This window comes from Aulostomus chinensis, chromosome 8, assembly GCF_037954235.1.
Source record: "Aulostomus chinensis isolate RoL2024-O1b breed Wild chromosome 8, RoL_Achi_v1.0, whole genome shotgun sequence".
Taxonomy (NCBI): domain Eukaryota; kingdom Metazoa; phylum Chordata; class Actinopteri; order Syngnathiformes; family Aulostomidae; genus Aulostomus; species Aulostomus chinensis.
Window position 1 is genome coordinate 27,274,888 of NC_141327.1, and position 10,711 is coordinate 27,285,598.

The window sequence follows — 10,711 nt, forward strand, 5'->3', positions numbered from 1 at the left end:
ACAACATCTGCCTGGAGTGAACCAGTGCTGGGGTGCAAAGAAAAGGAAGGCCTCCCCCCCGCCTCCACCCCACCCACCCTCATGGAAGCTTGAACCTGCTTCATAAACAGGGAAAGATGTTTTAATTAGGGACCAGGAACACCTCATTTAAATCACTTTAATGAGCAGTCACTCAGTCAGCCTGCGTGCACTGAAATGAAAGAAGGGAGACAAACATATTTCCACTGGTGACCTCTCTTAACCTCTGTATTTTCAATTTAAAGTGCCATGTCATTGCATTTAGTAAAGTGGATTTAATTAGAGATCCTGTTCACCCCCAAAACTCCCAAATCTTGCCCCGTTATGTTTTCAGACTTGATTAACATTTCCAGTTTGAGGAGCTTTCCTGTCCCTCCCCTGCGCCTCAAGAAAAGGTCCACTCACGTGGTGAGTATCCAGCGCGGCTCAGAGATGCACCGGCGCCTTGATTCCACATTGGAAACAAAACTCTAACACCTCCAGAGTGACACTCGCTCACTGCCCCAAGCGTGACCTGCTGATGATTGTACCGCACGACGAGTTTGTATTCTGACAATTTTGAAGAATTTTGCTGCTGATTGCCGTGAGTTGGCATTAGCTTTGAGCTAACTGTATGTGTCTGGCTCGTTCTGCGTTCTGAGGTCAAAACAAATGCAGGAGAGCCCTTTGTTGGCGCTTGAAAGTCTTTTGATTTGACAGATTTTCTCTCGTTTTAGTCTAAAAAAAATACCACAACTAGCACAACAAACTGTCAGGGATTTTTTTTTTCCCAGACTCACAGCATTTGAGGCAAAGTGTACTTTTGCTGCACGTTTACAACGATAAACCCAAGGGGAACTTAAAGTGCAGAAACACAACAAAACAACAGTGACGATGAAAGTACGCAAGCAGAATAAAAACAGCACACAGCGGCTTTAAACTATGACATAAAATAGCTAAAAAGCAACTTAGAACACTCAAAGTGAAAAAGGTATGAGAAGCCCGGCTGAATGGAAAATGAGCAGCTTCCATGTGAGCAACTTTGATGCCACAAAGACATTATTAGTCCTAAACCGGATTTATGAAGTTTTTTTTTCTCACATTTTCAAAAATGACAAGTATGGTTACATGTTCTTACACAGCAGTTGATTACCTCTCAGCTGCTGCTGAATCTGCCTCAGTGTTCACTTACAAGCCGCCGTGCCTTGAATTTAGTCCCATCTCCATGATATGGGTGATTAGTGCTGTCGTATCTTAATATTGTAAATACTGGAAGTCAGACGGAGAAACTTGTGGCACCAAAGAACCCCTAAAATGGCCAACATCTCTTATTTATGCAGCTTTCTTGCAAAAACAGGACAACATGTTGCACTGACGTGTTCCCTCTCCGTCACGTGAACTGATTTTGGTGGCACAAATTTAATTAGACAGGATAGTTTAAGCAGTTAATGCTTAAAGACGTGAATCAGCCAGAGCAAATAAGTGGTATAAAATGCCAGTCCAGCAGGCACAGCAGGATGATACTCTGGAATATCCCCTCCGAACATATGTCTAATTGTTTACCACCGCTTGTTTACATAAATACAAACTGCTACAGGGGAGGGGGGGGGGGGTGGTAGCGGGGTGGTGGTGGGGTGTTTAGAAGCGGTGTAAGACAGGGCTGGGAAATTAATAAAAATTGGGGCAGATAATTACTTATCAATTAAAGCTGTTATCCTGCCTAATTAGGCAACGTTCATTAAATTCAGCCAATTTAAACCTTAATCAAAGCTAGCAGGGCCTGACAGCAGTGCGAGGCTCGGTGGAGGGGCGCCCCCCAGTGGATGAGACCGTATGTGCGTGTGTGTGTGTGTGTGTGTGTGTGTGTGTGTGTGTGTGTGTGTGTGTGTGCGCGTGTGTTTTTAATGGGATTTCAAGCTGTTGTGAGAACAGGGTAGAACGTCTATTTCTTTTGTAATGTTTTTTTAAATTCTATTTTTACTTTACTTTTATGCATTTAAAAAGAGCAGTAACACCACAGTGTAAAAGGTTAAAATTGCTCTTATTTATTCAAACATAAAAACCCAGCCGAGAATTTCAGTATCAAGAATTAAAGCATCATGAACAATGCCATTCTACCATACAGTATATTACTAATAATGCTGTAGTCGGTTGGGGTCTGCTAAAGAATAAAGTACAACCACATTATATCTCTGAATCTGCCGAGAACAGAAGTAAAACATACGATATTTGCCTCTGAAATGTAGTGGAGTACAAGTGTTAAGTAGTATCAAAGGAAAAGATTCAAGTAGATTATCTACAAGCGTGACCAGATTAACCTGCTGGGGGCCCCGCGGCAAAAAGAGAGAGAGAGAGAGAGAGAGAGAAAAGGAGTCGTAGAGCCCCATTAGCTCCTGCTATATTGAAATATTATGTGGCTCCAGTTTTGCTTTCATTCAGGATTTTGTCCAATGAAGGCATTCTCAGCCGAAGTCACAAGAACTCATGATCCATCGTGGGATGATGCATTACTTGTGTAAAAATTCACCACTCACTTATTCGCCAAAAGGTCACCAGAATGACCAGAACACCCGATGAAAAGAGAAATATCCAGATGAAACAGTTCTTTGTGACATCCTTCATTCAGAATTCCAGTTGAGCAGAGAAGTATCCGATACTGAATTTACTGCGGTATTCAACGTAAAAGTACACATTCAGCAAGATATTTGTGCGTTCCAGTGCTTGGGACCAGTTAGGCCTTGGATCCAAACACCCCACAAGACGCAGCGGGTCTCCCCCGTGTGCCAGCTGGTGCAGGGGAAACCGTGGTGAACCAAAGACCAAACATCCAGGATACACCGTGATTTTTTTTTTTTTTTTTTTTTTTAGGAAGTAAGACAAAATAGCCAAGTGCATGTTTCACATTACAAACACACATATATTTACTATGTTTGTTGCACTTTGACATAATTATGAGGATTATATTTGCAGTCTGCTTTGCCTTTTCTTTCTATTGGAGAAGGAACCTGTGTTTGCACTTGGTGATAATTAGTGGAATGGATTCTGTCCCCTCGTGCTGCTGTGTACGTTTTGAGGAAATCAGCACTGGTAGGTCTCAAAGACACACGTTGTTTTGTTTGTTTTTCTAAGTTGCTATTAAAAATGAGATTTTTGGTTGATATGGTTACCAGCAGTGCTGCTTAGATGTCCTCCTCTGCAGTTGGCAGACTTCAAATGTGGTGAAAGAACTGTCACGTTTTCTATGAAAAATCTTCCTAAGTAAAAACGAACCGATAGTTTCAGATGGATGCTACTGCATTTCACTGTCCCCTAAATTACTCAAGTGGAGTAGAGATGCCTAAATACTACCTGAGTAAAATAATACCTGCACCAAACCCAGTCAAGCAGACCACGTGTTCATCCGGGCTGTCAGATAAATGGGAAAAGAAGAATGAAATACAAAGTTTAAGTGTGAATATCTTAGAGTTGGACTTCAATTGAGTTCGCTTGATGATTTTTGTTGTTGGTTTATAAACTGCTCTCAGACACACAGGGTGAGCCCCCCCCCCGCGCACCCTCTGGCCTTCGTCAATACCAAGAACTGTTGTGGCCGATTGACAACAAAGCCCACGCTTCTCAGGGCGCCCCGGCACGAGGAACGACTTAATTAATATTGGCTCTTGTTTGGTCTTGTTAATGAATGAGTGAATTATACACCTCTGGGACACCGCCTCCCCAATCGGTTTAAATTATCCCCCTATACACCCCCGCCCCCCATACACCCCCTTCCAACATTGTCCTCCAATTTCCCCACTCTGATCCTGCATCGGCGGGGACCCTGTCACCACCCAGACCACCACACACACTTCCCCTGCCGGCTCCATCTGTCTGTCTTTGTCCTGCTCGGGTGTGTTTTACTTCATCGTTGCTGGCATATTTATGGTTTTAAAATTCAATGCTGCTATTCGACCTGGCATTGTCAGCTCACGGTGGCAAATAACTTCCATCCCATTAACTCGTTGGAGAGGGGAGACTAGTCAAACAAGAACTGGCTGCAATCTGATCCCTCTCTCTCTCTCTCTCTCTCTCTCTCTCTCTCTCTCTCTCTGTCAGTCTCTTTGGTCAGAGGGGGGAAAAAGAGGATCCATATTATTTGCATTAAAAGCCTTGCACCGTGAAATTCATTTATAATTACAAAGCGGGGTGCTGTGTGTGTTATGCAGATCAGGGACATGTGTGGAGTGAATCACGCTTGGAATTGGTTATTTTGTGATATGCTAACGCAGAATGTATGGTGACAGATTGCAATTATCCCGTTATTGTAATTGTCAAAGTCAATTCGCTGCAGGCCGAGTGCACCAGGCTGCATGGAGGAACTCGGCTTTTACACGCCACTTTCGACATTTGAGCGTCTTTTTGACCCTCTAAAGTAAACAAAAACCCGGCCAATATCCTCCTGTCGGCCCTGGTCACATGACCACATGATGACACAGACAGCTGCTCCCCAATTATACCTCGATTAAAGCCTATTTGTTTATTTCTAGACGGAATTTTCATCTTTTAAAATGACCGGTTGTGACAGCTCCTGGTGCATTTTCAAACCAAATACGAGGACAGGAAAGAGGACGAGTGGCAGCTGCAGCTCTTTAGCATGAACACGCTTCTAACGCTGAGGGAAATGATGATCGGTGATTAAAAAAACAACTGCTGCTTGTGAGCTAAGCCTCCTAAAAAAAATGCCAATAATCTTCATGGAACGTGTCTCCACCGCCCCCGTGTGGTGAGTACGACGCGATGCAGGTGCACCCGTGTCCAGAGTCACCACAGCAGGTCATGTGCCCTCCGCCTCAGACGTCGAAGTGGACTACGGTGCAGGGTTACTGAAAGAAGAGGGGGGGGGGGGGGGAGAGAAAAAAGTGTATCTTCTTCTCAATAAGACGGAGATCTGGTCAGAACCCCGTCCTCCGGGCTGCAGCTGGATTACGCACAGCTGGGGAGCCGCACGCGCGCACCTGCGTCTACTTCCACCTCATTAAACCCTTCACGTGTCGCTGGCCTGAGGCCCCGACGGTCGTCCGGCGTTGTCAGACGTGATGGCTGAATCCCGCCGAGTTCCGCTGACCACTTTGACCTGCGATGGCCCCTCACCTTCTGACAAACCCGCTTCGGTGGTCCGCAAGTCTCCATCGACTGGCCGAAGCTGCTCAGACCCAGCAGCTGACACAGTCCGACTGGTCCTGACCCTGGTCGAGCCGGACGAGCGGAACTTTCCAGAGTTCAGCTACAGCCAGCTGATCAACGACCAGGTGGGCTCCAACGCCGAGCCACGGCCGTGAAGACTCCGGCGTTGACCCCGGAACACCGACCGACTCTTCCGTTAGAGTTTGACCCGTTTTAGTTCGCCTGAAAACAACATCATGTGATTGATAGGTTGCATTAATAAATACCCGGATGTAACGGACAGGATACAAAACTTTAAATTTGTGATTTTGTCCAACAAGGGGCTGACGGACGAGTTTGGAGCAATTAGAAAAATTAATTACCGTCCATCCTCCATACCGTCCTAGGATAGAGACCTAATTATTGATTGATCATGAATGTGATATTTAAAGGCTTTTGTGTTGTCACAGAGCACAGAGGGTCCCCTTCCCCCAAGGCCCCCTTCCCTGAGGGCCCCACCTGTGCTACTTGCATCCAAGCTGTCTGTGTTTACACCCTCCAGATCATCCACGTGATGCGAGATGAAGCCCCACTGAGTCCATTAGAAGCAGCGAAGCGAGAGAGTGACGGGGTGGCTGACGTGGCGAGGAAGCTGGAGGAAAAATACGTAAGTACCTCTGTCGATGATGACCACGGTGTCCCCCCCTGTGTCTGAGACAGGCCGGGGGGGGGGGGGGGGGGCACCGTGGAACTTCTCCTCCTGAGCCGATAAGTGCCACAGAAGTAAGTCATGACTTTATCCTTCTTGCAGGGAAACAAACGGATGAAAAAGAGGGATCGTGTTCAGGACTTGATAGACATCGGATACGGCTACGATGAGGAGGATTCCTTCATCGACAATTCAGAGGCTGTTTGTAACACACATGGATTTACCTTGAATAATATTTACAATGGACAAACTCTCAATTTCTAATGATAAATACCTTTTAAAAACAACAACTATCATTTCCAGATAATGAAATGACATCACGTCTGAATGAAGAGCAAGAGTTTAGTTGAAGTGTTTATCTTTGAGATACCCCCCCCCCCCCCCCCCCCGGTGTTTTTCAGTATGATGAGTTTGTGCCGTCCTCCATCTCAACCAAATATGGCGGATTCTACATCAACTCGGGCGTGCTGCAGTTCCGAGGGGCTTCAGACACGGAGAACGACGACTTCACATCGGAGGAGAAAACGATGAAGTCTCCGAGAGTAAGAACGTTAGAAAACGCATTTGTGTGTAAATATTAATTTGTAAAACTCCAGTGCTGCTTGATTGGCAAGACTTCTTGAACCCTTGTGTTGTGGAAGGGAAACAAACTAACATGGTTCTGAACACGAGGAGTTAACCCCCTCAAACGCTTGATGTTTACAAGGGTGAACTCAGAGGGCCTGACAAGCCGAAGAGGAAACGGAGCAGAGAAGGTCAGGAGGTGAAGAGCGCTGAGGATTTCAAGGCGAGGTGAGAGTTTTCATGCGTCAGATGTGCTGTACACTATGTAGTTGATTTTTTTTTTTTTAAATCCTAATGTTTATTATCCAGCATAACAACTGAAACTGCAGCAGGCGAGATGAAAAAGAAGAAGAGAAAAAATGTTGCTGGCACCCTGAGTGTCACCAGCATGCTGAGAAAGTTCCGGCGAGAAAAGGAGCGTGAGCGGCAGATGATGGAGAAAGCAAATCAGAGGCCAGCCACCATGACGGGTACTCCCACGATCCCCCTGGGCCCTGCCGATGCAGGCGGCGGCGGGGGCTCGGGATTGGCCGACCCTCTGCTCAGTTTAATTGGATCGACCAATGACCACGCACTAATCCAAGCGGCCTGCACAGTGGATTTTGACATCGATTTGGAGTCTCTGTTAGATGCCAGTGAAGTGACGATGTCACCGAAATCGGTTCCTCCAAATGCCGCTGACCTGCCGCTTCACCAGCGCACAGCCGACGGTCAGAGCCGGCCCAGCGCTCCCTCCAACGTCAAAGCACATCCCCCAAGTAGAAAGAGTCATCACCTGCCCAGACCGCCTCCAGAGCAAAACCTGTCTGAGGCCAAGCCCGCCTCACCTCAGTGTGTCCCCCTGCCTGAGGGTCTTCCACCAGAACTGGAGGACAGTGTTAAAAACCTCATGCTGGTGAGATCTGATTTTCACCTTTCTAGGGTGGCGAGGTCGCTGTGTGCGCTCTTTCAGCGCCTGGGGATTGCAGGTATTCACGCTGATGCACCGATAGGATGCTTGTCTTTTGCAGGTTGCCAAGACCTCAGAGGGGGAGTCCAAACTCAAGTTTTTCACCCCAGAAATCAACTCAGCCTTGCTGGAGTGAGTAACACCCCGATTAACTGTAGGATACAACAGCGACTTCGACCACTGTAGTTACAGGGTTTGGCCTTGAAGGTCCTGGATCCTGGCCATATTTTACATTGGTGTTTCATGCTATTAGGAACAAAGCTTGGATAATCTTCACCTTGCAGTGCAGTGAGTGTCATCAGTGACATTTTGACACTTTTTTTTTCTTTTTTTTTCAATGCAGCATTGAGTTCCAGTGTCGGGAGCAGGGCGGCCAGTTGCGCTCCAAAGTCTACACGCACCTGTCGTCTTTCCTGCCCTGCAGCAGAGACACACTCCTCAAACGGGTCAAGAAACTCTTGCTGGCACAGGCAGTGAGTGTTTGCTAGTGTGTGAGATTCAGATGAAATGTGCTTGTTGAACCCGAGTGCGGTGGTGTTTGCTACATCTGACCAGGAGGACCCTCCGAATGAGGAGGATCCCATGCAGAAACTTAAGGAGGCCATTAGCCGAGCCATGCCAGAGCAGATCACACGTTTCCGGGACAACTGTTGCGCATATGAGCAAATGAAGTCTTCAAAGTAAGCGTGTGTGTGTGTGTGTGTGTGTGTGTGTGTGTGTGTGTGTGTGTGTGTGTGTGTAAATATCTTGTCGTGTTAATACAATACCATTTGTGAGAAATGAGATTATGTGGTATGTACAAAGAGGTTTGATATTCTCTGCACAGGTCGCGTCTGAAAATATTAGATTATTTGGGATTGACTACGTTTAACAGGAAAGTTTTCCCCCGTTTCCCGTCTTGACCTGTTCCTGTCAGGGCATCCGAAGAGGGAAAAGACGACACACAGAGAGTGAATGTCGGCCCCGACCACAATGTGGTGGGGAAAAGGGGTCCGAGGAAGCTGTTCAAATGGAACGAGGAGCTCAGGTGTGACACAGCGAAGATCCTTGCATCCTTACGTGCTCCTGTCTTAAAGAGAGGCGAGCTTTTGTGGAACCTGGACAAACCTGGTTGGATATTCATCCTCTTAATTGAAACTCTTTCACACAGGGAGTGCTTGTGCCACGTGTTACAAGCAAAAATTGATGGCTATAAAAAGGAAAAAGGCAGTCAGGAGATGGAAGATTACCTCAAGATGTTGCTAGACAATGATATCAAAGCACTCTGGCCAAAAGGGTGGATGCAAACAAGGTAAATTAAAGAGATACTTGACCCAAAATATATATCTTGCCTTTCAAGCACTCGCAAATGAGATGTCTTATCACCATTGCATGGCTTCTTTCTGACTCCAGAATGAAGAAAAGGCCGCCCAATCACATTTAGTTTGAAGGTTATGGAGACTTGCAGCTAACAGATCGTCTGGTATAACCCTCATGTTCTTTCCCCAGATGCATGCTCAGTAATCCATGAACACTTCGATGGGACCTAAAACCAAAGAGAATGTTGCTGTTAGCTCTCAGATGCCAGTAGCTTCAGTCCGAATATGCGGTTTCTTCATGAGTCACAAGAAATTTAAAAAAGGAGGCCGCGAATCGTCTAAAAATGCATGTTTGAAAGGCAAAATTCTCTTGGGGGGAGGGGGGCAGAAGTGTAGTTTATTATTAATGTATTTTCTCAACGTGTTTTTCAGGGTGCTGATAAGGGAGAGTAGGAAAATGTTAGGACTCTTCAAATCATTACTGTGAGTACAGGATGGTGGATTAATATCAAATGAGGGAGGAGTGACTAACGACACTCTGACCTGCAGCTTATAACTGACTGATCTCACTCAGAGTGAAGAAGTCCAAGGCTGAGAAGAACCGCTCTTCTGTCAGTGTTGCTCCTTCCATGTCTGATGGCTGCAGCTTCCTCCAGGCACCAATGACAGGAGAACTCCCCCAAGAAACGGAGGGCGTCGTCGCCAAAGGCTCAAATGTAATGAATGGAGTTCCGCTTGGTACCGCAAAGAAACAAATGGCTGCGTTAAAGAGAGATGGTAAACCAGGAGAAGGGGAGGCATTGGACGCTGGATCTTCTACGCCTGTGGAGACTGTTGAGCCCCGGGTCGGCAGCACTTCTGCTCCCTCCTGTCTGGCTCGAGCGCAGCCTCCCTCCGTCCCTCAGGAGCTCCTGACAGCAGCTGTGGCGAAATACAAACGTTCAGTGAAGCACTGGAGCTTCAGCGCAGACACCAGGAGTCCTCCTTTCCCTCCACCACCTCCTCAGTCCAGCCCTGTCAACTTCCCTGGGAGTGGGGCGTGTCAGGTCACCTTACCCCTGGCCGTAACCAGGCACCCGCACGCTGGCCAGGTGCAGCTTATTGACGATGACATCATCATGTACTGACCACTCCCATTACAGATACGCACAATGTAAGCATTTTTTTTTATATATATATCTATATCTATAGGAAAACAGTATATTAAGCTTAAAAAAAAACAATGGATGACACTACATCTCAACCACTTATCCTATTAAGGGCTATGGGAGGGTGGAGCCTATCCCAGTGGTCACTGAGTGAGAGGCGGGGCACATGACATCACTTACTTTCTAAATATGCAATGTTTTATATCCAGCGTTGGTAACACAACTATTAAAAGTAGCTCATTTTAAGTTGCAGTGATGCGGCAAATAAAAGGTGACTCATTTACAAGCTGCTTGTTAGCATCAGTCGCGCTGGAACAGATCGCAGTGGTGTTACGAGCATGAAGAGCCCCTTTGCATTCCTCAGGCACCAGCAGCAGTTGATAACGAGCTGGGTTTCGTTTCACACAAACATGGTAGTGACATGTCTTCACGGTTCCAGTTGGAATTTCCAACTGGGAATTCAGAGCTCAGCTGGACGGGCGTCTGTAGATGTGACCCGCCTTTTTGACAACTGTCAATCAGTAACTGAGGGGGAATTGTTGTTTTGTCGTCCTCTTTCTAGATGGGATCCCTTCCGTGAAGATGGACTGGACAGACGGTCGCAGCACGTCAACACAACCAGCTAATTTATCGAATTAGAGATCATTTTTGTCTCGTGAGCAAATCAAACAAGAACTTTTATCAGGAAGAGAAGTCAACCTGAAGTCCTCAAGCTGTCTCTTCTGCTCGATCGCTCGCTCTAGTGAGCCTCCAACTCGCGTGTTGACAGACTGACCAGAAATTAAATGACTAAAAGAATAAATAATAAAGATTACATGTTATGTAGCGATTTGTTAGCCTCTTTGTCTTGGTGCGTGGCGCAGGACTGCAGGAACTGACCATTAGATTAGCATGAATGCACCACACA

General features: G+C 46.5%; 1 protein-coding gene across 3 annotated transcripts; it reads left to right on the forward strand.

The window, feature by feature from the left end:
* The first annotated feature begins 4,932 nt into the window (after positions 1 to 4,932).
* Positions 4,933 to 10,621, forward strand: ubn1 (ubinuclein 1). Of its 3 annotated transcripts, none has more exons than XM_086212074.1 (14): positions 4,935 to 5,282; positions 5,699 to 5,803; positions 5,948 to 6,046; positions 6,247 to 6,387; positions 6,549 to 6,637; positions 6,719 to 7,304; positions 7,420 to 7,490; positions 7,702 to 7,831; positions 7,914 to 8,038; positions 8,275 to 8,385; positions 8,509 to 8,649; positions 9,089 to 9,139; positions 9,231 to 9,809; positions 10,367 to 10,621. In XM_086212074.1, the coding sequence occupies exons 1-13, from the start codon at positions 5,070 to 5,072 to the stop codon at positions 9,781 to 9,783; spliced, it is 2,415 nt and encodes an 804-aa protein (XP_086068200.1). In that variant the 5' UTR covers positions 4,935 to 5,069; the 3' UTR covers positions 9,784 to 9,809; positions 10,367 to 10,621. The 3 variants fall into 3 exon arrangements, with proteins under 3 accessions (XP_086068202.1, XP_086068200.1, XP_086068201.1); XM_086212075.1 differs by having other exon boundaries at positions 6,552 to 6,637; XM_086212076.1 differs by lacking the exons at positions 9,231 to 9,809; positions 10,367 to 10,621 and adding an exon at positions 8,751 to 8,820 and having other exon boundaries at positions 4,933 to 5,282.
* Positions 10,622 to 10,711: the final 90 nt, after the last annotated feature.

Bases quoted from the DNA above. Each gene is read 5' to 3' on its own strand.
- ubn1 (XM_086212074.1), top strand. From the start codon at position 5,070: ATGGCTGAATCCCGCCGAGTTCCGCTGACCACTTTGACCTGCGATGGC. The intron at 7,305-7,419 runs GTGAGATCTGAT...TGTCTTTTGCAG, and splicing joins GTGTTAAAAACCTCATGCTG to GTTGCCAAGACCTCAGAGGG. The intron at 8,039-8,274 runs GTAAGCGTGTGT...TGTTCCTGTCAG, and splicing joins GAGCAAATGAAGTCTTCAAA to GGCATCCGAAGAGGGAAAAG.